This window comes from Phyllostomus hastatus, unplaced genomic scaffold (assembly GCF_019186645.2).
Source record: "Phyllostomus hastatus isolate PE091 unplaced genomic scaffold, TTU_PhHast_1.1 phas_contig_948, whole genome shotgun sequence".
Taxonomy (NCBI): domain Eukaryota; kingdom Metazoa; phylum Chordata; class Mammalia; order Chiroptera; family Phyllostomidae; genus Phyllostomus; species Phyllostomus hastatus.
Window position 1 is genome coordinate 2,610,810 of NW_025333993.1, and position 25,937 is coordinate 2,636,746.

At 54.3% G+C, this 25,937-nt stretch overlaps 1 protein-coding gene across 2 annotated transcripts in view; it reads right to left on the bottom strand.

Annotated features, from left to right (window-relative positions):
• Nucleotides 1-4,781: 4,781 nt before the first annotated feature.
• Nucleotides 4,782-25,937, bottom strand: part of PKNOX1 (PBX/knotted 1 homeobox 1) — a 53,530-nt gene continuing 32,374 nt past the window's right edge. For both annotated transcript variants that reach the window (XM_045852541.1, XM_045852542.1), the window contains exons 7-12: nucleotides 23,814-23,913; nucleotides 22,544-22,641; nucleotides 20,372-20,500; nucleotides 17,285-17,361; nucleotides 11,181-11,353; nucleotides 4,782-8,974 (exon numbers count right to left, since the gene is read on the bottom strand). In XM_045852541.1, the coding sequence (XP_045708497.1) occupies nucleotides 8,763-8,974; nucleotides 11,181-11,353; nucleotides 17,285-17,361; nucleotides 20,372-20,500; nucleotides 22,544-22,641; nucleotides 23,814-23,913 (789 nt within the window). In that variant the 3' untranslated portion in view covers nucleotides 4,782-8,762. The remainder of the gene's footprint in view (nucleotides 8,975-11,180; nucleotides 11,354-17,284; nucleotides 17,362-20,371; nucleotides 20,501-22,543; nucleotides 22,642-23,813; nucleotides 23,914-25,937) is intronic.

Sequence of the window (25,937 nt, forward strand, 5' to 3'; positions counted from 1 at the left end):
GAATAATGCAAGCAACTGTCCGGGACTAAAAGACATGGTTTTGCAGACTGCGAGGAGCCACGCAGCTCCCAGCACCACGGACGGAGAAGGAACCACCCGGGGGACATAGTGAGCACCACTGGGGACGACAGGACCCAACAGAAGCTTCCAGGGGTGGGGAAGCCCGGCTCACACACAGCCTCGGAATATGGAAGGCAGCGGACTTCTCCGTCTCCAGCACGTGGGGGCTGGGAGACAAGGGGCGGAGCCTGAAAGCCTCTGAAAGGAGAAGGGGCAGCGGCCAGACCCTTGCTGTGAGCACCTTCTCCCCTGACAGCCGTGGCAGGTACGGATGTCTCCGGCGAGGCAAGTGGCCTCCTTGCCCAGGAGAGCACCGGAAGGTATCCAGTGTTTGTTTACTCTCCCCCCGAGATGAGTAAAACAAGGGAGAGATCAGGGGCTCCAGCAGCTGAGGCCATGGAGGGCACCCACAGGATGACAGGGAAGGGAGATCCCCAGACAGTGGACCCTGCAGCCGCAGGCTGCAGTAGAAAGAGGGCCCAGGAGCAACGCTTCGAGGGGCGGAGGAAACAGACGGTCCATGCAGAGTCCTGGCCGTGAGAGTGTGGGCAACCAGGCACCCCGCTTCCCCTCATTTTCCTGTTGGGATCTTGCCGAAGCCCCCACAGCAGGAGGCAGACGCCCAGGGCCAGGGACTTTTTGACCTTCCTTGGCATCTAACCCTCCCTCCTTTCATTAACTCGGCCTCCTTGCCCTGCACCCACAGCTGTAACTAGGCTGGGGCAGGTGGGGACACCCCACGGCCGGGGCATGGCCTGGGTGGACTGAAGCGACCTCAGGGTGGGGCACGAACATGCAGACCTGGGCCGCCGGGAGCCTCCTGTGGGGCAAGCCAGTGCGCTGGGCCCCGTGGGGAGTATGGCGTTCTTGTTTGTGCTGTTTATTTAAAAGGAAAGGGCTGGCAGGACCAGTGTGTGCAAGAATAGCAGGGCCAGATCACACGTAACCTACTTAAGACAACAGAGTGCTTCAGACTGCACTTCCATCATCGGGCAGATGCTGCTCACAAAGACTCCGTTTTAGGAACACTGGTCGGTCTGCGGATGAGTCATTCCTTAAGCATTTTAATAGCAGGACAGGTCTGTTCGTTTTATTGTCTAGTCTTCTCGTTAACTCAATCTGGCTTCTGTGACTTAGTTCAGAATAACCAGACCTTTCCTTCCGGGGCTGGGCGGGCGTCTCCTTCACGCCTGCGGCCCCTGTACTAGGAGCACCTCAGACAGGACTGGCCTTGGGGTGGCTGGTGGCGGGGGCCGGACGGTGAGCATGAAGTCAGGGATGATACAAGTTGGAGCGCAGAGCCGCTTTGCCAGCCGTTCGCGCTGACGACGGCACCGCTGAGCCTGGAGGACGCGGGCGTCTGGTCTGGCCGTGGGGTCCCGGCAGTGGGCCGTGTGTGCGTGGCCCACTCCCTCCCAAGCCCCCTTGAGATGCCTCCTTCACCCTCCCTTCACCCAACAGCAAAGCTGGGGGACAGTGACTGGATCCAGAGCCAGCATCGGGGTTCCCCAGGCTCACTGAGTGCGTCCGTGGGTCTGCGGGTGGGCTTCCGAGAGGCCGGTGCTGACCCGCTGGAGGAAAATAGGCCCACCCCAGCGCCGCGGAGCACAAAGAGGGCGCTTAACAAACCGCCCCCGACAGCGGCGGAAAGCAGGGGCCACCGCTGCCCCACGGCTGTGCTTGGAGCAGCCGCTAGTCCAGGGACAGCCGTCTCTGCTCTGCCGTCCCCAGCGCAGCAGGACGCGTCTGCGAGCGCGCTCACTCTCGCCTGCCTGCTGGTTGGTGCGGGCTCTGGCTGGAACCGCTCACAGCCTCTGCGTGTGGCCGGTCGTCCCCACCGCACGGTGGCTGGGGGCCCATGGGCAGTGGTCCCAAGAAAGAGCTAGGTGGGAGCGGTCCACCCCGGTGTAAACCTCTCAGTTACCAGTGTCACCGCGCACCTCCTGCTGCTCCGCTGTTACAGTGGTAACAAAACCCCACCCAGTTTCAGGAGGAGGGGCCTCACTTGATGGGCAAAGTCTTAGAAGAACACGTGGGGCTGCAAGTGCTGCCGTGGCCGTCGTGGAACACACAACCTGCCACCAGACCCCGGACACCTGCATAGAGAACGACCTTCCCGGACAAGGAACCAGGAACTGCAATGGCTTTGCGCTGCTCAGCGCTAAGGTGGACAGTAACGAAACCACCCCTTACCTTCTGAATAGAACTGGTTTCCAAACCCAGTCTCCCCCTGCCTGATCCCCATCCTCATGGAACCTGGGACCTCTGGTGCAGAGAGCTGGGTCTGCACCCCACTCTGGGTCTGGACAGGCTGCCCTCGCTGCTGGTGGCCGTCCTGGGCCCGCAGCTGAGGCCCCCTCCCCGCCCACCCGGCCGCGGAGTGTCCTCAGACAACGAACGGTGTTTTGCGCGCTTCTCGTTCGCCAATGGGACTGTGCGACAGACCTGGTTTTGCTTTTCCCTGCGTCCTCATTTATCTGAGAACCTGGTTTTTCACACCATTTGTGGCTCCGCTTCCATTTCGGATGTAGGAAGCCACGAGAACATGACAGGCACCCTGACAATGAGAAAAGGTGGATAACATGCAAAATCTGAACTCAAGCTCAGAGAGCTGTGGTCACAAGGCTACCAGGTGACTCAATCCCAAAGAGTGACAAGCCCTCCAGAGTGGGAGGGGACACAGGGTGGCTCCCCTTGGCAGTGCAGGAAGAGGAGGCAGCTGCAAAGGGGAGGGCTGCGGCAGGGAGCTGGAGACCCGCCCCGCCCCGCCCTGCCCCGCCCCAGGTACACAGGCCTGCCACCCCACCCACCACACCAGCCCTTCCCTCCTGTGAAGCCAAAGCCTTAATCCACTGGGGGAGGAACGACCCCCGTCCCCTCCCAGTAAGAACCACTGCTTGGTGGAGGGGAGCAGAAAACCTTTCAGATGCAGGCTCTGGCCCTAGACCCTATCCAGCTGTGTCTGCAGCAGAGGTAGGAGTGGGCAGACCGCTGAGGTGCTGAACCTTGAGCCCCAGACACAGGGCCTGCCTGTGACTGAGGCTGAACCAGGTCCACACCCTGCCTCCACCTGAGCCTCATCTGGTCTTCTGCTGGTGGGGGCTGGGGGCTGGCCAGAGCCAGGTGCAGGCTCGCAGCACCTGCCGGAAGCTGAGGCTTGGCAGGAACACAGAGGAGACCCGGGCTGGGGAAATCTGAGGGTAACCGGAGCAACGAAACCCACACCCAGCAACGGGTCGAACAGACTGACTTCGCCCCACACCAGCGGCCTGTCGGAGGGGATGCGCCCACTTCTGGGCCTGAGGACTACCTACTGCGGTCCCTACTGCTCTACAGAAAACAGGCGGCATCAACCACAAATCAGGAGACACGGAACGAGGGGAAACAACCCAGTGTCAGAAAGGAGAGGTGCTGCCATGAGCCCTGCATGCGCCCTGGCTGAGACGCTCATCACCCTTCCGTGCCGTCGGGGGCCCGGCAGTCCCACGGACATGCCCGCCAGCAGCGTGCAGGCTCCCGCTCGCGTGCGCACACAGTGCCGCCCGCCTGGCCCTGCCTGACACAGTGCTCCCCAGGCCTGCGCCCGGCTCTTCCTGGGCCTGCTGCCTGCTGCCTCCTGCATCTGCCTTCCAGTGAGCACCCTGCCGTTTTCCTCTCGATTTCTAGTTCTTTCTCATTGATTTGCAGGAATCTTCCCCTCGCCCTAATTACGAACTCCCTGACAGCGTTAGATGTAAGAAAGAAAGAGGGAAAGGCCCCTCTCACCTGGTCACCTGTTTACAGTCCACGCGTCCCTCACCGAACGCAAACCCTCCCTGTGGCTCTGCCCAAACCACCGGTGTTCTGTCTCATCATCTTTGCACCTGGGGTCTTGAGATGTCTTCGCCTCAAGGCAACCAAGTAAGTTCCTGTGCTACCTTCTTCTGGCTTCCAAGTCACCCTGGGACGCGACCCGGGGCCTCTGCTCTGACCCTCCTCTGACACTGCTGTTATCAAAGCCACAGATGCATGCTGGGGGCCCCAGCCCACGGCCTCCACACACTCACCTCCTCCTGCCAACGCCACTTCCTCAGCCTCCCTGGCTCCGCTCGGCCGAGCCTTCCCTGCAAGCCCTTGGGCTGGCTGCTCTGGGCTGACACGCACACCCTCCGGTTTGCAGACTCGGGGCTGCGCTAGACCCCCAGCCCCAGACACAAGCCAGCCAGGGCCTCACAGCCCACCTCTGAACACGCGTGGCTGTGCTGAGATAATGTCAGGGGAAAATTGAGTTTACAGCAAAGTATTTTTTAAAATACACCTGATTTTATCTACCACCCATTTTCTAAAAATGTCTAAGCAACCAAAGCCACCAACATCATTAAAATGCCCCCATCAGACCTGCTGGGATGAGAGAGTTCCTCCTTTATGTCACAGCCACTGTTGGCTTTCACAGGCTGAAGTCTTGGGTTCATTTAAACCACGATATAAAAAATAGAAGTATCTGTGCAAGGTAATGCTCTCCAAATGCTCTCTGTATGTAAAGTGCGGAACTCCTCAGGCAGGGAACACTCCCTTGTCCCTCACGGACGCCAGGCCGGAGCAGGAAACCCTGCGGAGACAGGACCCCCTGTGCCCCGCCCACCCCTCGCAGAGGCCCGGCGCCCCGGCCTGGGTCACGGGGGTGGGGGGGTGCAGAGAGCGAGCCTCCTGGAGCAGTGTGTGCTTCAGCGAGTCACGTGGGCTGCAGTTGTGCAAGTTTCAGTGTAAAAATGGTGTGGCCATCCTAGGTCTCGGAGAAGGTAAGAGAATCTAACTGTAAAAGGGGCAAACATAATCTGTGTGAGGAATTTCTTCTTACCGTGTGCATACAGCAGAGCGCATACAGCAGTGCACGCGGACTGAACATAACGGCCCTCACTTGGGACGTCTGCACGAAGCAAAAAAAGCCGAAGCGCTAAACATTCGATGCCAATTCAGTTCTCATTTTCAGGGTTTGCGGGGTCATTACTTGTTAATGCATCTCTCTCAAGATAGATAAAATTTTGTCAAAAACAGTACTTTTGAGCTAGAGTAAACCTCACAAGCCAAATTTCTTTTCTTTCCAAGTAGAGCACTTGGAGTCTAGAGGTGACGGTTGAGGGCTGGGCCCCTACCCGGTTAAATGTCATGCCCACCTTCACCTCTGACCTCGAGGCGTCAGCGCGACCAGGCAGTGACTCCGTTTCCGCCCGTCGGAGCCCCTCCCGGAACAGTGCAGCCGTGAGCCCTGGTCTGCGGCGGGATCCACGCTTTCAGACGCTGCTCTGTTTAAAGACGTGCAGGTGCTGACTCACGGCAGCCTCAGAGCCCAGTCTTGGGGTCGCTGACGCGCCCTCTGCAGCAGCCCAGACGCCTGTCCCGGGGGCCGGAGCGCCTGGCACACGGTTTCCAGTGGGAGCCGTGAAAGGCAGTACGTCACTCATCAATCATTCTTCTCGTTTCTATCAGAGTCCTAAGATTCATGATGAAATACAATAAAATGCAAATAGAACTTTCTAATTTGTTCCTGGAAAACCAATGACTAACTGAAGTAATCGTAGATTCCTGAAAACATAAACGGCTCCAGTGCAGGGTGACCCTGAGTTTAAATGTGCAGGGGTCACCACGAACCCCAACTGTCACCAGCAAACACGTCAACAGCCTGAACGCATTACTTAAAACGGGAAAGCGGCATGCGGTGACGTGAGCTTCAGAAAATACAACTGCCATAAAGCGTGTTTCTATTTTTAATTTTTTTTGCTTTGATAAATCAATTGCTTCACAAAAATCCCTTTTAAAGACAACAATCCAAGAAAACATATTGTTACAGTATTCACGTTTTAAAGATTGTCAGTTCATAGACCAAACGTAACTAAAACAAAGGCAGGCTGCCGAGTCACTCTGTCCCCGACGGCCAGCACTGGGCCTGTCACACCTCCCGGGCACGTCTGAGCTGGTCCGACAGAAACAAGGGCTCCGACACTCTCTCCCAGAGGGCAGAGTCGGGTCACACGACGACGGGACGGAACCGAACCCCGAGACCCTCGGTGTGGGGCTGGAGCGGCGGCGCCCTGCGGCTGTGAACGGGCGGGGCCCTACCCTCTGCGCACGGGGTAAATGCTTACACTATTCACCATCTGGGACCAGAAGACTGGGCGCTGGGCCAGCCCACCGGCTGGAGCTGTCAGCCACCTGCTCAGCAGCTGAGCGGCGGGATGACATGCTTGTCTGGGGTCTCACACGTTCAGAAGCCCCGTGCCTCAGCGGGGAGTTTAACCAGAGCAAAGCATCAGCCCGTTCACGGTGACAGCTCAGCAGAAGCGGTGCTTTCATAGGTTCTTGTGACGCCCGAGGGCTGGACAACGGGCTCCAACAAGGCGGACTCTGACAACCTGTGTGCTGGGCAACAGTTTTTCGGACCAAACAGCCACGGCAGGCGGTGGTTAGGGGGAGAGGTCAGAGAAACTGCAGGCTAGGTCTGCCCAGGAGTGCATGCTCTCTAAGTGGCCTTCACCCTGGTCCCCTGATGACAGTGACTGAGAGCTCAGGGCACCGGCTTCAGCTGCAGAGGCGCACGCTGTGCCCCTGGGCCCAGAGGCGCGGGTCTGGGCCAACGAGAACCCTGGTGCAGCCGCCTCCGAACTGAAGTGGTGTGCGCAGCCCTGGCTGACAGTCTGCTGAGCCATGAGGAGCCCATACCCTCTGAATGTGTCCACACTAAACCGAAGAGCAGGGTGGCCCAGAGGGACGGAGGGAGGGCGGGGCCAAGGAGGAGAGGGCTGGCTTCCGCCGACCCTCGTTTCTGAGAAGTCCAAAAAAGTTAGAATTTAAGTAAAGCTAAAATGACCTTTTAAAGTTGTGTAGACTTAAAATAGTAAAAACTGTTCATAAATAAGGAATGCAATCAATACCTGCTTAAAAATGGTATTATCTCCCCAAAGAGTTGACAGTCAAGTTTTTCTTTTTAAAGCTCCTGAAATACTTTTTTAAAAGAAATTCCTATTATTTCTCCCTGCCTTCTAGTTTATCCAGGAAGTAGTTTCCTATGATTGACTTTAATGAATCCATTTATAAGGAAAAGTCAGCCCCAGAAAAAATCTGCTCTAGCTCTGAAAACCTCTCAAAGTGACCCCGGTCCACAACCAGCCGCTGTAGCTGCAGCCCAGGCATGGCGGCCTTCCCAGCCGTGGGCCCCTCCTTCGGGAAGGCGCCGACCCCCGGGAAGCACCCCGATCGGATTACACGCAGGCCTGCTCTGTGAAATGAGGTGTCCTGTTTCCTCTCTCTGCTCAACAGCCCCGCTTGCCAGCCAACAGGTGAAAGCCAATCAACCAAAGTAGACAAAACCCAGTCTACGATTTTGGTCCGTCTCGTCACCAGGAAACGGGAGCCCTAACGTTATTTCAGATCTCGTGTGCTGGAGAGGAGAGGAGGGCTCTGGAAACTCCAGAGTCACGCCCATGAGGAGGACGCACGGGCCCCAGGACCGCCGGTGCACGTGCACCCGACAGCAGGAGCCCGCGGCACGCGGTCAGCACGGCCCCACTCATTTCCGTCCCCTCCCTTCTCGGTCTCTCTCTGTCCATCACGGAACAAAGGTGACTGTTTGCGACTTACCCCAGGTCTGAGCCAATGGGATGGAGGACATTTTATATTAGTTTATAATAATAAACATTCTATGCGTAACATATGGCTGACTAACAAACCCTAAAACAATACGCAGCTAATGTGGTGTGGTCACCACTTAACCGCCGTCAAATTTAACTTAGACTGAAACACGGACGGTGAGAGCGTTAACTGATCACTGTCTACCACTTCACTTAACGAAGTCCTGGTGGGCAGGTGCCTTTCCACGTACGTTTAGATTAAGTGGAAATGCAATCTGAGCATTTACGGATGAACTAAAATTTGAAGATACCAAAGTTTCATTAAATAGTTGTTTCTTCCATAGTAGTAAATGTAAATTATTACCCTAGCTATCTTGGGGCAGGTTCACAAAATTCGGCCAATTCATCGCACTCCAAATTGAAATAGTAAGCATGTATGGTTTCTCCTCTAGAAATTTTACCCTCAATATAGTTATAATCCAATTCATAAGGAATTTATAAAAATAGCTTTTTTATCCAATAAGTCCAGCAAGGTAAAAATAGGAGTTTCTTTCTATATATAGCGAACGGAACAGGCCCCGGACGGTGGGGGACGCAGAGGCCCCGGGGCTGTGCGCGCCCGCCGCGGAGTCGCGCCAGTTTGCTGCCATGTCGTGCCCTGTCCGCCCTGCACTGGCGGCTTTAAGGTGCGGAAGCTTCTTTCAGCCCGTGGGCCACACAAGTCCGTCAGCCCACGAGGCCTGCTTTAACCACAGAACTCAGTTGAAACTGCACAACTCTCTACGAAACGGCAGCACCGATCCTTAACCTAGCCAGGGGCTCACGGGGGTGTCTGTCATCCATCACATTGCTAGCGTCGCACCTTTAAAGACATTCCTCGGAAACCCACACGCACGCACGCGCGCACACGCTCGAAAGAAGTCGCTGCACCGGCACAGACGCTCTGGAAGCTCGCTATGAAATACAAAAGTGCACTCTTCTATATCTACATATAAAACAGGTCAGAAATAAAACTGTGTAAAATGTTTGCTGTGCAAACTATTAAAAAGCCAGGCCCGCGGCCCTGGGTCCTGGCGCCCCCTGGGTCCCGGCCGCGGTCTACTGCAGGGAGTCGCTGTTCTCCAGGACCAGCCCGCTGATGTGGGCGGGGGTGAGCGCGGCCCTGCCCGCCCCCGGGCTGTCCACGGACTCGTCCTCGCTCTGCTCCGCCATCATGACCTGCTGCACGGCCAGGGTGGCGCCGTCCGAGGACAGGGACTGGAGGCTGTCCACGTTCATGCTCACAGGCGTGGTGATCGTCACAACGGCTCCTGCGGCAGACCAGCAGAACGCGGCGGTCACTATTCATGTCAGCGCTTGGTGGAGGAAAATGCGGTCACCCAGTGGGTGCTCCCTGCTTCTCTGACCTCCCGGGAAGACCCCTGCATGTGCCTGGGAGGTGCAACGGGCACCTGGGAGGCTGCGTCTGGGGTGGGCCTCGGGCCTTGCGGAAGGTCTCAGGGGTCAGGGCGGAACAAGCACCCCAAGAAGGACACGAGACCGGGGAACAGGAGAGGCCCACACAGACGTAACAAGGAAACAAAGCGAGGGGAGTGAGGTCGAGCGAGAACAGCCGGGAAGGGGAAAGACGGAAAGAACCTCAGACGCGCTGACTCCTGTTTGTCTTGGGAACCTCGGTGCATCTCACGTGCTCACCCGTTAGGAGTCTCCAGCATATTAATACATGGCGAGAGCAAAGGGAGGCATCACTGTGGATATGTTAAATTTGGGAAGAGAGGTTCTGTCACTCTTGCCGGTGCACAGAACACCGTCTCGTGTGCACTGGGGACACGGACAGGACACTGGGGATGAGGGTCATCTCTGGAGAAGACTGGACGCTCAGATGGAGGGGAGATTTCTGTTCACTGGATAATCGCGTTTGAACTTTTCCCCTAACAGACAGGCACTGCTTTTTCTGAAGAGGAGGAGAGGGGCAGAGAGCAATAGTACCCTTCTAACTAATTATTGTATTGAAAGAGAAAATAACAACTTAAAATATAAATTATTTGAACACGAATTTAGGGTCACTACGTATCAAAACCCGCAAGATAAAGACAAAGGTGAAAATGCAGACACCACGAGTCAAGAGGAGTTAAATGGAAACAAAGTAAGCCTGATGCACCGCCCACTGTGAGGGGCGGGACCAAGCCCGGCCCGCGCGGCGGCGGTGGGATGCCTTCAGCACTGGGCAGAGGACAGACGGCACGCGCGTGCTGGGGCCAGGGCCACCTGAGAGGACAGAGGGGTATCCAGAGCTCAGGAGCCAGAGTGGACACACCCACTACCTGGACACTGGGCGGAGCACTCAAGGCCTTCTGTGAGTGTGGGGGTGGTCAGCCTGGGACTGAACCTGCTGGGAACAAGACTCAATCACCAGCCCTGGCTGGTGTGGCTCAGTGGACTGAGTGCGCACCTACGAACCAAAGGGTCGCAGGTTTGATTCCCAGTCATGTGGGCCAGGTCCCCCATAAGGGGCTTGCGAGAGGCAACCACACACTGATGTTTCTCTCCCTCTCTTTGTCCTTCTCTTCCCCTCTCCCCAAAAATAAATAAATAAAATCTTTTTTTTAAAAAAAGACTCATTCACCAGACCCAGAGCTGACAGAGGACAGACTCGGCAGAGGGCGGCGGCACGGAGCGCCAGTTGTAACTGTGCCCCGTGGATCCCAAACACCAGCAGCCGCGGCCGAGACAGAAAGAACCGCTCGCAGGGCACTGCCAGGGGCGACCCGCAGTGTCTGCTGTGAGAGCGCACTGGGTGGGGCGAGAGGGAGCTCAGACGCGGCAGGAAGGGACGGGGAAGCCGGCAGGTAGGAAGAGAAATGATCCGCCACGAGACAGAAAAATAGTCCGAAACCCAAAGCAGCATCCGCGACAGCGTGACTGTTCACTGCCTAACGGACCGGCAACCGGAGTCTCTGCCAGGCAGGGGGGACGTTTGTGAACACATAATGGCCCCAACGTGCCTGACTTACAGCAGTTACCTTGCTGAGGGGCAACCAAGGAGGAGAGTGAAAGAGCAGCAATGAGGTGGTAACCCCATCACATACACTTAAAAACACCCGCAAACAAACCAGAAAGGCGTGTGTAAACACATCGGAGAGGGGGCAGGGTCAAAGGGGGCAGGCAAAGCCAGACGAGGTTCCCAGGGGCCTGAGGGGTCAAGAGGCAGAAGTGCCAGGGGTGACCAGGTGACAATGCCACCCTCTGCCCCACGTGCGAGGGAAAAGGAAGACGAAAGGCCGCAGAGTGCACTGCTGGCGCTGGACCTTGGTGTGGGTCACGTTTCACGTGTTGTGTGTGAGTGACCTCGCACAGTCCCTTAGCACACGGGAGGACGCGTCCTCACACTTCAGACACAGAAGCAGACTACTGCACACACCTTGGTTCATGTCCCCTAAACTTTCGGGAGGTGACAGTGCTTGGGGTTCACCACCCACCCTGTGTTGTCACCCGCATGCGCCCTGGGCCCTGTACCTTCCGACATGGCGAGCTCGCTGGGCGGTGGCTGGGAGACTCCTGACGCAATGGAGTCGGGCCAAAACCTCTGCACTGGTCTGTTCTGAGCAGTTTTCTTCTTTGTTTTGGGGGTTTCTGAACAACTAGAATCCAACATCGGCTGAAGAATTCGTCTTCTAGCATTGATGAACCTGAGCATTGAGGTGGACAAAGGAAGAACTTCCGTCAAAACGGCCTTTTTAAAGACCCCTGGAAGAGCAGCAAAATCTTTCCAGGAAATAAGCTGCTTTAAAACAACACGAGCCCTGGCTGGTATGGCTCAGTGAATTGAGTGCTGGTCTGTGAACCAAAGGGTGGCAGGTTCAATTCCCAGTCAGGGCACATGCCTGGGTTGCGGGCCGAGTCCCCAGTTGGGGGCACGTGAGAGGCAACCACACATTGTTGTTTCTCTCCTTCTCTTTCTCCTTCCCTTCCCTTCGCTCTAAAAATAAATAAATAGATAAATAGATAAATAAAGTATTAAAATAAAAACAACACGAAACGATCAGAGTAACTCATCTTCCTTTTCACAACAGGTATTAGAGTGGTGACAAGCATATTATCTAAGTGTCAAAAAAAAAAAAAAAAAACAGGGCATGTGGCTTTCAAAATAACTCATTGGAATCGAGACCAACTCGCCCACGTCACCCTTTTCCCACTTTAACTGACTCAGCCCACGTCTGCGAACTGGATGTTCATGGTGATGCCGATGATACTGCCCAAACTGCAAACGTGACGCGACGTGACGCTGTTTTCTCTAGGGGAGAGGCAGGTCAAAGCAGCAGAGCTGTGTCCCCTGAAGCCTGAGGCTGTGTGTCCCCACCTGCCCGCCCTGCGCTGCGGGGCACGGAGTGGGGGATGAGCCCCGGGCCTCCAGGGCCGACTCCAGCCTCGACCACCGAGCTTTTCAAAAGGCATGCCCAAATGAGCTAGTTCCCGTTTTCTAATGTTGTATTTCGTTGATTACACTGTTACAGTTGTCGTGATTTTCCCTTCTCTGTCCCCTTCCACCCAGGCCCCCACCCACTCCCTCTGGCCATCCCCACCCACACCTTGTTCATGTCCATGGTCAGGCGTGTAAGTTCTTCGGCTGCTCCATTTCCTGTGCTGTGCTTTACACCCCCATGGCTGTTCTCCAGCTACCTGTTTGTACTTCTCAACCCCCTCACCGCTTCACCCCCCCCACAGCCCCCTCCCATCTGGCAACCATCAAAACGCTCTCCGTATCCATGGTTCTGTCTCTGTTCTTCTTGTTTGCTTGGTTTTTTAGATTCAACTGTTGACGGATAGGTATTTTTGCCATTTTATTGTTCAGAGTTTTGATCTTCTTTCTCTTAAGTCTCTTTAACATTTCATATAATAAGGGCTTGGTGATGATAAACTTCTTTCCCTTTACCTTGTCCGGGAAGCACTGTATCTGCTGTGCCATTCTAAGTGACAGCTTTGCTGGGTAGAGCAATCTTGGCTGGAGGTCCCCATTTTTCATGACTTTGAATATTTCTTGCCAGTGCTTTCTAGCCTGCAAAGTTTCTTTTGAGAAATCAGCTGACAGTCTTATGGGAACTCCCCTGTAGGTAACTAACTGCTTTTCTCTTGCTGCTTTTGAGATTCTCTCCTTATCTTTAACCTTTGGCATTTTAATTACGATGTGTTTTGGAGTGGGCCTCTTCGCATCCATTTTGTTTGGGACTCTCTGTGCTTCCTGCACTTGCATGTCTGTTTCCTTCACCAAGTTAGGGAAGTTTTCTTGTATTGTATTTTCAAGTAGATTTCCAATTTCTTGTTCTTTCTCTTCTCCTGGCCCCTCTAAGATATGACAGTTGGAACGTCTGAAGATGTCCCAGAGGTTCCTTACACTATCCTCAATTTTTTGGATTCTTTTTTCTTCTTGGTGTTCTGAATGGATATCTTTTTCTTCCTTATGTTCCAAATCATAGATTTGATTCCTGGCTTCATCCACCCTGCTGTTGATTCCCTGTAAATTGTTCTTTATTTCCATTATATATCTTTCATTTCTACCTAGGTCTTTTTTATGCTATTAAAGTACCCACTGAGTTTCTTGAGAATCCTTATAAACAGTGTTTTGAACTCTGCATCTGATGGATTGCTTATCTCCATTTTCTGGAGTTGTGTTCTGTTCTCCATTCGGGCCATATTTCTATGTCTCCTCCTTTTTGCAGCCTCCCTGTGTTTGTTTCTATGTGTTCGGTAGGGCTGCTTCGACTCCGAGTCTTGGCAGAGTGGCCTAATATAGTAGGTGTCCAAAGGGCCCAGTGGCACAGCCTCCCCTATCACCCAAGCTGGGCACTCGAGGTACGCCCTCCATGTGGGCTGAGTACTCCCTCCCTTGTAGATGAGTCTTGATTGTCATCAGCAGGTCAATGGGAGGGATTTACCCAGTCCAGACAGCTGGTAGGACTGGCTGTGACCCCTGGCTAGTAACCACCTTCCTTTGTGGCCTGTGGAGGTGGTTGGGTGGTGCTCCCACGTGGTCTGTAACTGCCCATTGGGTGTGCAGGCTCTGGGGTTTCCTGGGTGGTGCAGGCCAAGGTCCGCCTCCACCTGTGTTCTGTGTTCTGGGGCCCCTTGGCATAAGCTATAAAGCAATCAATGCCAGACAGCCACTGCTGGTGCCTGGCCTAGGGCCATTCAGCGACAGACACGGGGACTGGGCTCAGCTGTTGCTTGAGTGGATTTAGGAAGGTCCGAAGTCTGCGCCAAGCCCAGCTCTTCATGTGGAAAGCCTCTGTTGCCAGGGTGGGAAGACTGCTTGGGTGGGCTTGTAAGTTGGATGGGGCAGACCCTTAGGTAATCATCAGGGCGGAGCTTACCATGTGAGCCGGGTTGACGGAGACTCAGATATGGTGCCACTGCACTATGGCTCTGTGTGGGCGAGGGCTCGGAAAAGGTATAACGGCCGCTGTCTGCAGGTCTGTCCGGGAGGAGGTCTGTCTGGGAGGAAGCTGTCCCCCAGCTCTCGCCCTGCTGGCAGACACTTTGGTTCTTCCCTGTGTGCGCTGGTGCTGAAGCCCAAAGGAGTGAGTCTGAGTAAATGCGTGTGTGGTGCGAAGCCCTTTAGGAGGGGAAGCCTGAGAACCCTACGGTTTCCTCCACTGGCCCAACCTCACAGGTTTTCGCAGCCAGAAGTTACGGGGACTCATCTTCCTGGCACTGGAACCCTGGGCTGATTGGTCTGGTGTGAGGACAGGGTCCCTCGCTCCCTCTGAGATATATCCCTTCCTTTTACATCCACCACACGTGGGTTCGGGACCAGCCCCTTCCAGGTCTCCTCGTCTCTGCCCCTCTGTCCCTCCTACCTGTCTAGATGGACGTTGTTTCTTTAATTCCTTAGTTGTCAGACTTCCCTATAGCTCGACTTTCTGATGGTTCTGGGTGTTCTATATTTTAGTTGTAATTTAGCTGTGGTTGTGCGAGGTGACAAGCCATGTTTACCTATACCTCCATCTTGACCAAGAAGTCCTAAGGTTGCTTAATTTTAATTTTAAAGATTTTATTTATTTACTTTTAGAGCAAAGGACATGGAGGGAGAGAAATATCAATGTGCAAGAGATGCACAGATCGGCTGTCTCTTGCTCACCCCCAGCTAGGGACCTGGCCCACAACCCAGGCATGTGCCCTGAGTGGGAATCGAACCGGCAACCTCTCAGTTCACAGGCCGGCACTCAATCCACCTAGCCACATAAGCCAGGGCTAATTTTTTTAAATATATTTTATTGATTATGCTATTACAGTTGTCCCATTTCCCCCCTTCTCTCCCCTCCACCCTGTATACCCTCTCCCACCCACATCCCCCCCTTTAGTTCATGTCCATGTGTCATAAGTCCTTTCGTTTCTACAGTTCCCATACTATTCTTGCCCTCCCCCTATTTTCTACCTACCATCTATGCTACTTATTCTCTGTACCTTTCCCCCTCTCTCCTCCTCCCACTCCCCTGTTGCTAACCCTCCATGTGATCTCCATTTTTGTAGTTCTGTTCCTGTTCTAGTTGTTTGCTTAGTTTCTTTTGGTTTTGCTTTAGGTGTGGTTGTTAATAATTGTGAGTTTGCTGTCCTTTTACTATACATGTTTTTTTTTATCTTCTTTTCTTAGATAAGTCCCTTTAGCATTTCATACAATAAGGGCTTGGTGATGATGAAGAGCCAGGGCTAATTTTAAAACCCTGAGATTTGCTCTGGCCAGGTGGCTCAGTTGGTTGGAGCACCAACCTGTAAACTGAAAGGTTGTGGGTCTGTTTCCCAGTCAGAGCACATAAGTAGGTTGTAGGTTCTACCCTTGGCCGGGGCATGTATGGAAGGCAACTGATTGATGTGTCTCTCTTACATCAATGTTTCTCTCTCTAAGACCAATGAGCATGTCCTGGGGTGAAAATTAAAAAAAAAATAAACCCTAAGCTTCAAGAACGTGTCAAACTGCATTTGGACACATCTAATAATGCACATGACAGACTGACGCCACGGAGCTCGCCCGGCGCCCATCTCCAGCCCCGCAGCACCAGCGTGGCCCAGAAGAGACACCCTCACGGCAGCTCTGCCATCCCCTGACGCCAGCGGCGCCTTGGAGGGAAGTCCGCTGCTCCTTCCCAGGACCCGCTGCTTTGGCTAATCATGGGTATGTTCAATCTCAGTCCATGATGCAATTTTTGTGAATATAAAAGAAGCGAAGAAAAAGTCACAAAGAGTAAAAGTAGCTATACCTATTAAAAGATTTTAAAAATTTTCAAACTTACAAAAGTCATGTCATTACACTGTGAGTGTTCTTAAAAATTAAAAGTGGGTGTTACACCTCCTAGATAAGACCATTCTCTGAACACCGCAGAGCAGCCAGTTGGGGAACACAAGGAAGTCCACCAACAAGGGAAAGTAAGGAGAGGACTGCACAGGGACCAGGCATCGGGACACTCGAAGAAGGCATTCTGTGTCTGCTATTCCTCTGAGTCAGCCGCTCACTATCGTGACTAAATCAAAACAGGAGGTTTCAACACAAGACTGTGTGAGTACCACCAAGTGCATGCAAGACATTACAAACATCAAAGCAACAATATCTCAAACATCAAACCTTTAGATTTCTGTTAGTACTCTAATTAAAAATATTTAATAAGGACTAATCCATATAGAATAGTTATTTATGCTACTCCCCTCCAAAAATAATGGCTCAAATGTGAGATAACAGAAATATTTAATGCAATGCAAAAGCATACCTCCTGTATGTTTAACTGCCAAAATTAGAAGATTTTATCATTATATTGGAACTTAACTGACCTTCAGGTTTAAGTTTTTACAGTTAAAATAAGAATATACCCATGTGTACAAGTGCTAGAATTTGTGCTGTCTTTTCTTTTCTGCATGGAAACTTCATAAGTTGAAATCACTTCCTATGTCCAAATAATAAGTAAATACACCCTAGACGAAGGGTCGACAAAGTCTCAGAGCACCCTAGACCTTGGCACCCCTAGTACCGTGGACAGCTCTCCCTGAAGGAGAACACGTGGTCAGGGTGCGGGTGTCCCCAGCCACGTGTGACCCAGGACCCGAGCAGGATGGTTCATTAAGAAAGTAACTGTCATGCTGAACATCTCCCACTTAAGACCCCCAGGTCCCGCTGTGGGGCAGGACCGCCACGCGGACGGTGGAGGAGCTGCCTCCCCCAGCCACGGCTGACAAGGGGACACAGGTGTGGAACGGCGGAAGAGCTGCAGAGGGGCCACCAGAGGTCAGGACGCCTCGTCCTGGCTGTCTACTGCCCGGGAGGTTGGCCATGGAGACACCACATCTCTGAATGAATGGGGGGACTTGTTGACAGTAACACAACAGAGAAACACACTTCTAGTCGGGTAAGTAGGATGTAAGCAAAAAGCTCACAGTGAGGCGTTGATCATGAAAAATGTAAGTGAAGGTGTGTGCTCACTCTGAGTGTCTGCCACCAGTGCCAGCACTCAGATAACCGAGTACTGCTCGTGAAAAGAGCTCAGCTTTCCGACACATGCTACTGGTCACGAGCGCCAGCCAGCGTTCCCAAGTGCCCCACGGCACCGACGGGCACAGTTCGGGGCGGCGGGTCTTACCAGTTGTTGACTTGGAGCAGCGTCAGGTTTGTCTGGGCGGCAATCTGCTTTTTCTCGTCTTCCGTCGGGTAGGGGTGCTGAAGCGAAGAGGGGTTACCGTGAACTTCGGTTGTTAAAGGGGGACTCAGGATTTTCTAGGTAAAGCAGCGGCACGCAAACCACCACTGGTAAATAACCGGCGAGTATCAGTCCATACTGCTCTCAGCGAAAACCCGACTTCCGTCTCACGGTTTTTAGGGGCATGCGAACAGAGCGGAGTGTTTCCCCGGCCGCCCAGGAGCACCCTGGCAGCGGCTGGTTACAGCCCGGGGCTCCGAGATGGCTGCGCTGACACCGCTGAGTCCTGCTGTCACCCCAGGTGCTGTCCTAAGCCCCTGATACGTCCACTGCTTTTGCATCAACTTGACCGAGGAGTAATTCATGAACCATAAATGGCACCCATTTGAAGTGGGTCAAGGTGGGGTCTGGCCTCATGAAGCCGGGGGCGCAGCAGGCACGGGACACCCCTGTCCCCTCTGCACGCCCTGCAGCAGTTCACCGGCCCCTCGCCGTCGCCCCTGAGCCAGGCGGCCCTGACTCCACAGAGGAGGCAGCCGGGGCGTGGACAGTGTACGGACTCCCCCCACGCCCCGGCTGGCTCCACAAGGCAGCGGGAAGGGGCTAGGCAGGCTGCTCCATGCCGTCACTTCGGGTGACAGGTCTCTGCACAGGGACCTCAAGGAGAGACCGCTATGGGATGCACTTATGTGCTCTAAGGCTTTTCTGGAACAATCTCAGCTAGGTTCACATGTGCTGTCGACAAAGAACCCAAACGGGGTGGGGGCATCTGTTAGATCCCCTTCTTTTATGTATTATTAAAACATTTCACTTAAAAAAGAGAGAATTAAAACAGAAGTAACTCTCAAAATTCACAGAAGCCACAAAGGGAAATAATGTCCATTTATGGCAATGAACGGCCTCTCCAGCACTGAGCACTGTCCACGTGCAGAAGCCAGTGAGACGTGCGCCCTGACACCTGAGGGCACAGAAACCTGTTTCGCGCCAACCAGGGCCCCCGAGCGTGAACAGCACCCCTGGAGCGGGAGGGGGTGTCAGTTCTTACTTCCAGTGGGCACCCAGGATGCTGAAGGCACTGTGCCTGAGGGGGACAACGGAACAGCATCCGAAGGACCTCGGCAGCGGTCTGTCTGTTCCCTCACCCTGACTGGTGGTGACTCAATTAGATTCTAGGGACGAGCGTATGGCTTCTTAGGAGAAAAAAGTGGCATTTTAACTGAACCGATGAGCAGGGTTGTTGTTTTAGAAATTATTAAAACATTAAAGGACACTGAGCAGGAAAACCAATCCCACCACTTACTTGTGCACATTCTAACATTGCATCACCACTATATTTATTGGTTTCAGACTCACAATATACCTAAAAACATCTTCTTTTTCACTTACCACCACCTACCTGAAGCCTCCTAGTGCCTGCTTATCACACTAACTAGCTGTATAATATTCTATCGAGTTGATGAGCTCTAATTCATGTACTAACTTGTGTCCCATTAGGATAGTGAACATCATCGTACCACTTTATCCATAAAATCTTTCATTTTCTTGTCTTTGTAGGACAAATTCCTAGACAAGGTCACACTGTCCCTTCTCCTGACACCCGCTGCCACGTCCTGCTGGTGGGAACGGCCCGACAGAGAACAGACACCAGATAGGGGCCCAGCGCCGGGGGGGAGCTCGGGGCCTCAGGAAGGGAGGGTCCCCCCTCCTCCCAGGACTGCTCGGTGACAGCACAGCCAGCAGGCCCCTGCCCCGCAGGGAAGGAGCCTGATGCCAGCTGGAGGACAGTGGGGCGTGAGACAGGGACAAGGGACAAACCCAGAGGGAGAGGAGACGGCTGAGACCGGGTGCTGGCCTCGGGGCTCCCAGTCGGGGCCCCACCCAGTGGAGAGAGGCGCCTGGGCGGCAGGGTGAGGGCGGAGGGTGGGCATGGGGGGGACGTGGGCCTGACGACACCACCGGCGCCAGGACGGAGACGGAGGAGGTGGGGGTGAGGAAGCGGCCAGCGCTGGAGACACCAGTGGGCTGTGACAGCCGCCAGGTGAAGCGCCAGGTCTGGTGCCAGCCCAGCTCTCAGGCACAGCCCGGGGGCCGGCGCCGCTGAAGGAGCAGGCGTCCACTGCACTCGGCGACAGTGACCATGGGCGGAAGCGCCTGGCCTCGCGCTGGTTCGTGAGGCTGCCGGCTGCCTCCGATCAGACCTCCTTTCCCGCGTCCCTCCGCACCCCCACGGGCGCTGCCCTGCTCAAGCGTGGCTGCAGCTCAGCGGGGAGCACCCACCTTCCCGCCCCTGCTCCCACCCGCTCCCCTGGCGGCCCTCCGGCTGGTCCTGACCCTGGCCGCCACCCTGGGAGTCGCCCCTGACAGCTACTCTGGGCCGCAGGCCTGCCCGCGGTCAGGGGTGCGAGGACCGAGGGGCTCAGCCTGGTAAAGAGTGAGCGTCCCGGTACATCACATCACGGACAAGGGTGTGCTTCCCGAGACAAGACAGCCTCGCAGGGAAGACGCGGCCACAGCCCCGGGAGGAAACTGGGCGCCCAGACAGCTGCGGGGGATCGGGGCCCCCTCCTGGCCCAGCCGCCTCCCAGGTTCCACAGGCCTCTGCCGGGCCCTCTGTCCACACGCCCACTCTCTCCAGCCCTGTCTGGGGGCCTTCACGCACATCTGCCTCAAAAACCCAACACGGGCTCCAGCGCTACATGGAGGTTCTGCCCACACGCCTCTTCTCTCTGCCCACGGCTCCGGCTGGACCCACCCCGCCCCGCCCGCCCCTCACATGCGGCTCCTCCCACACGCGCGAGAGACCGAGACGAGCTGGACCGACTCCCTCTTCCCCAGGGGTCCCCCATTCCACCTAAGTTCCTTGAAGAGATGTCCTCCACTTTTTGGTACCCCTCCCCTCTGTCCCACACTCAACCCCCACGGACAGTTAGCAAAATACAGGCGGTGGAGGCCAGGCCTACTAGCGTGCATAAGCCGCTTTTCCCTGGAAAAGCCAGAAAGCAAGCCGGGCAGAGGCCGCCGCGCGCTCACCCCTATGTGCTGGAAGAGCCAGGACCGCATCACGCTGGTGGCGTGCTTCGGCAGGACCCCCCTCTTGTTCTTGGAGGAGCCGTCGTCTTGATGCAAGATGCTCATGTCTTGGTTTAACTGCAGCTGAAGCTTTTAAACAATGGAAAGCTGGTGTTAGAAAGCACAGACAATTACGACACGTCCAAGAGGCTCACGACTCCCGGCAGAGGAAACCACCACAGATCTGGGCGAGAAACGACCTGCTGACAGCAGAGGCACACACACCGCCCCCAGGCTCTGGCTCCCTCCGCCTCGTAACCACCCTCCCCGCAGTGTCCCGGCCGGGCCAAGGCCCCGTCGGGCAAGGCGGGCGGGACGGATGCTGAGCAGGCCCGAGTCGTCACCTGCAGACAGGTGAGTCCCACGTCTCGTTCACCGTCTCGCTTCCTCTAGGAACGGACATGATAACACCCGAGTCCCTGGCCTCCAAGAGATTTCAAGCAACCACCGAGGACGGACAGGGAGCTGAAAGGACCCCCGGCTTGAGGAGGTCATGCCAGTGGGACAGCAAGGACGGAACGGCAGCACGCGCCGTGCATACCAAGGGCTCCCAAGGCGAAGGCTGAGGAGCCGGCCTCTGCGGGGGCCTCGGCAGCCACTGGGAACCGCACCTCCCTCACCCAAGAGAAGCAGGGAACGCTCTCCGTAGCCCCATGTTGACAAGAGGGGACGTGCACAACACCCCCTAGGTAGGCGTCTCACGCACACCTAGAAAAGACGGAGGTACAGGCCCTGCTGGGCCCCGGCACTGCCCAGGCGCAGCCTCTCCCTCCAGGTGCGCCTACAGGTGGTGTTGCAGCCGTCACCACGGACGGACGCTGCCCTGCGGGGGCGGGAGTGAGCCCCGCCTAGAGCTGCACGTGCACACAGGTGGCCTACCAAGTACGGGACCAAAATCAGTTCTCAACACTGTGCACTTCCCAGGCCCAGAAAGCAGCGAGTGGGGGCTTCCACAGACGGCCGTCCTCAGGGGGGTGTCACAGGGAAGTCCGAGGACACCCCCATGCAGGGCCTGGGCAGAGAGCAGCCTGCGCACGGGAGCCCGGAGGGCCGAGAGCTCCGGGACGAGACCGGCCCTGACGTGGGACGCAGGCTGGTGCATGGGCACCACTGAGAATACTGAGGGTTTGGCCATCGGCACCAGGGACACTGAGCAAAGGGGAAAATCAAACAGTGACCAGCTCCGGGAGAAGCACACCCCCACACCCCCATGGGGGGCCTCGGAGACGTAGAAAACAGCTGGGCAGTCGAAAGGCAAGGTGACGACACTCAGGAGGAATCAATGCTCTTGGATGAGAACGGGGAACAGAGACACTGTCCTTCTGAATTAAACCCAGCTAAGTGCAAAAGTGTGTGTGTGCAAGTCCAAAACTCAGAGGGGTCTGGGGGACCACCAAGTCCAACCACATTCTACCAAAGACACAGAGAGGACAGGGCCATCCTAAGGTCATGGCATGTTATTCCCTTCTCAGCTCTCTCGCTGCTGCCCTCGGAGCTGCCTCGTGCTCTGGGAGCTGGTGGGCCATGGGGTGGGGGGAGTGGGTAGCAGCGGACCAGCCTTCTGGAAGCAGGGCCCCCAGGGGGCAGCGAGGAGAGGGCAAGAGGGAGCCCTCTCTCAGGTGTCTCCCCAGGGTGTGGGGCAGGGCATTGAGCAAGTGGCCCCGGACACCCCGAACTCTGTGCCACCTCAGCAGGGCCTCACCAGGGAGGCTGGGGGAAGCTTTGCAGAGTGCATAGGCCACGGCCTGGCCAACACTCTCACGCTGGGGGTGCCGGCCAGCCGGTCGCGGTCCGAAAATCTGCCTGAGGATCTGCTGTGACCTGGGGGTGGAGGGCAGTGCAGCTCCATGGCCTCAGGTCTCCTGGCTCAGAGTCAAGTGCACGACTGGACAAGACGGATTGCTCGAGGGGAAGGTAATGGGTGACTTTTTTCCTGCTTCCTTAGACTTTTCTGAACTTGGTGACTTTTTTACAGTTAGCGGGGTGAAGAGTGAAAAACAAAACAGTACATTCAGGTTGACTGGTGGCTGCTGCATAACAGCGAGTCTGAGGGAACCGCCACAGCCTGCCTGTACCTGTGCAGCCGCACCCCGCCCCCGCCCGCCCATCCTGCCGGAGGGAAGGCACACGCACCTGGGAGTTCTGGATCCTGATCGTTCCCGGTGACAACGCCTGTGTCACTACTTGGCCTTGTGGAGTGACAACTGTAACAGGCTGATAAACTGTGCCACCTCAAAAATGAAGAAGAAAAAAAGTACATTTAGATCTCAGTGTCTTAAAGCCAATCTTCTCACTACACTATGAAATGAATAAAGTCACCAGTTTGATGAACTTTTTTTTATCCTTATCCATCTTTTCTCCACTGTTTTTAGAGAGAGGAAGGGACAGAGAAAGAGAGAGAGAAACATCAACAGGTTGCCTCCCGTATGCACCTGGACTAGGAATCGCAAACGCCTGGACTGGGGATGGAACCTGAAACCTCGTTGTGTGTTCTGACTGGGAATCAAACCTGCAGCGTTTCGGTTACACGATGATGCTCCAACCAGCTGAGCCACACTGGCCAGGGCTGATGGGCTTTTCACATCATTTCAAATGACCCACAGTTTGCTAGCCGACCTGTCACTGTAAATTATCAAAACGAACTCACAGCACAAGCAGCGCCCAGGTGGCGCCACGTGGCGGACACCCCTGCGGTCCTCACAGACGGCACCCGGGACACTGCTGGCTCAGGGGCCTGCGCCTCCACGCCCTGTGCTCACCTACGTTTTCTCAATACGTCCCCACAATTAGCACATATCTAAGGACTTGGCCAAAGGTGTCAGATGACAAATATTTTTACTGTAGTTCTCTTTCTGATCAAGTGTGCTTTATTTCCTGTGGAAGCTTCCCTTTGTGCTATGACATGGATTTTTTTAGTGTAAATTTCTCCTCCTCCTTTTATTTTCATGATGGCCTTGTATGTGCAACGTTCTACGTGCACCAGAGGACTCAAGAATTTGTCCCCTCCTGTGACAGTTTTTATTACACAAGTTAAACCAAGACTAAGATGCATCTGTACTTGCTTGTCATCAGTTAATGACATGATTTACTATCTCCCAGGTGCTGCTAAGACAACAATTAAAAACCATTATAGGAAAATTACAATTAGTTTTTGCTATGAAGTTTCAACTCCTATATAAAACCTTTCTTCCTAACATTTTTCGGTAGGAAAAGACAATATGTGTAAAGTAACTGTCATTGAAAATTAAAAAGAAACAAACACTCAAAGAGGTCTAGATTTGGGGACTCCTATTAGGGAACTGGCATGAATTAAAAGTTATAGTTATATATATATCACCATGCTACTCTGAATGAGTTTTTCTGCACAGCTCAAGGAAAGGTGTCCCTCCATCCATTGCCATACCTGCCACCGTTGCCATGGTTACGTTCCCCTGCTGCAGCGCAGATGCAGGCACCACGATTCCTTGGGGGCTGAGAGTGCCTGTGATGGCGCTTTGAATCTGCTGTAAGTCAGAAACACACAGGGAGGGCTATTAGGAAACAGAACACCCAGGGTGAAAAATTCCAAACAAGTGGCATAATGGCATCATTGCCAAAGGGGACTCTTGAGGCAAAGAGCACAGTCAGCTGGCAGGCTGTCTCGGAGGCAGGCTGCAGGCACCTGGACACCAGGGGAGACGACGAGACTGACCGACTATCAGAGGTGAGGGTCAGTGCTAAGATGCTAGTTTCGACTGGCTCCCAAAAGACCACCTTCCACCTGCCTCGTCACAGGCGAGCCACACCTTACAGCCCTGTGGGCCATGACCAGGGACACCAAGATCGCCTCATCTCACCCCACGCCTTCTCCACTCGATTCGGCTTGGGCCCTGGATCCTCCGACAAACAGCGCCTCCCCGACAAGATGAGCACTTTCAGGAGAGTACGCCACAGGTTTGGGAGGTTCTGGGTGGAGACGGGGAGCCACCCCAGGCTTGCACAGCACTGTGCCCCGCTGATGTTAGCACGCACACATCTCTGTGTGTGCACGCGTGTGGAGTACTGGGCCTGGGCCTGGCCCGCAGCGCACTCCACGTAAACATGCGTGGGTACCATGTTGGAGAGTCTACTCATCCAACGTTAGAGCCAAACAGGCTAATTTACCCACTGACTGACGGCTGGCTTCGTGGTTGGGGAGGGAAGGGATCCCCGCACCTGGCACCCAGCCTGCGGTCCGGCACACGCAGGCACCCGGACATCCGAGCAGACAAGCAGCACAGAGGCTACCCCCCAGAGGGGTTACTCTGAAAGCTTTGGCAGGCACACGCCAAGTAGGCTACATTAACGTGGTCAGAATAAAGCTAAGCCATCAAATCAATGACCCGAGCTCACACATCAAAAACCTAAAAAAAAGAGGAACAAAATAAAATCAAAGCAAGCAAAAGGTAAGAAGCAATAAAGATCGAAGCAGACAACAATGAAATGGGAAACAGAAAAAGAGCAGTGAAAAAAGAGTAGGTTCTTTGATAAGATGGACAGGCGGACAAACCTCTGGCCACACTGACAGAAGAAAAGGGAGAGACAAGTGACCAATGTCGGAAGCGGGGGGTCGCGGCAGACCTGGCCGACGCCGAGAGGAGGAGGAGGAGGACCGCGACCTGGGCACGGAAATTTGACATCGCAGACAAAATCCGACTGAAGCAGGGAATATGGATAGCCCTGTAACTATTACGGAAACTACATTCATAGTTTAAAAACCCCCAAAAGAAATCTCCAGCCCAGCTGGTGTCACTGGAGAACTCTATCAGACATTTAGAGAACAACGAGTACCAATTCTCGGCCCTCCCAAAGTCAGAGCGGGAGGGAACGCCCTCCAGCTTGTTTCCTGGAGCCTGCACTTCCTGACCCCAAACCGAGCCTAAGGCCGTGCCAGGAGAGACAGCTGCAGACCAGGGTCCCTCACTACAGACACAAAGATGCCCAACAAAATGTTACCGAACTGAATTCAGGAATCCACTTAAAAAGAACTACCTGCTACGACCAAGTACAGTTTACTCCAGGAATCCAAGGCGTGTTCCATACTCAAAACCTCAATGTAATCTACCATATTATCAGGCAAAAGAAAAAAAAATCACATAATCATATCAATCCATGCATTTGACAAAATTCAAAGTAATAAAAACTCTCAGAAAAATAGGAATAGAGGGGAACTGTCACAACTTGATAAAGAGCATCTAGGGGAAAAAAACTACCATTAAAATTAAAATTAATAGTGAAAGGCTGAACATTTTCCTCATAAGATTGGGAACAAGCAAAGGATGCCAGCTTTCACCAATCCTATTCAAGATAGTACTGGATGTTCTAGCCAATAAGGCAAGAAAAGAAAATTAAAGGTACACAGATCGCAAAGGAAGAAAGAGAACTGTCCTATTTGTAGATGATATGACTAAACAGGTAGGAAATCCTGAGGAATCTACATAAAGGACCTCCTAGAACTAATAAGTGAACTCAGCAAGGCCACAGGATACAAGATAAATATTAAAAAACC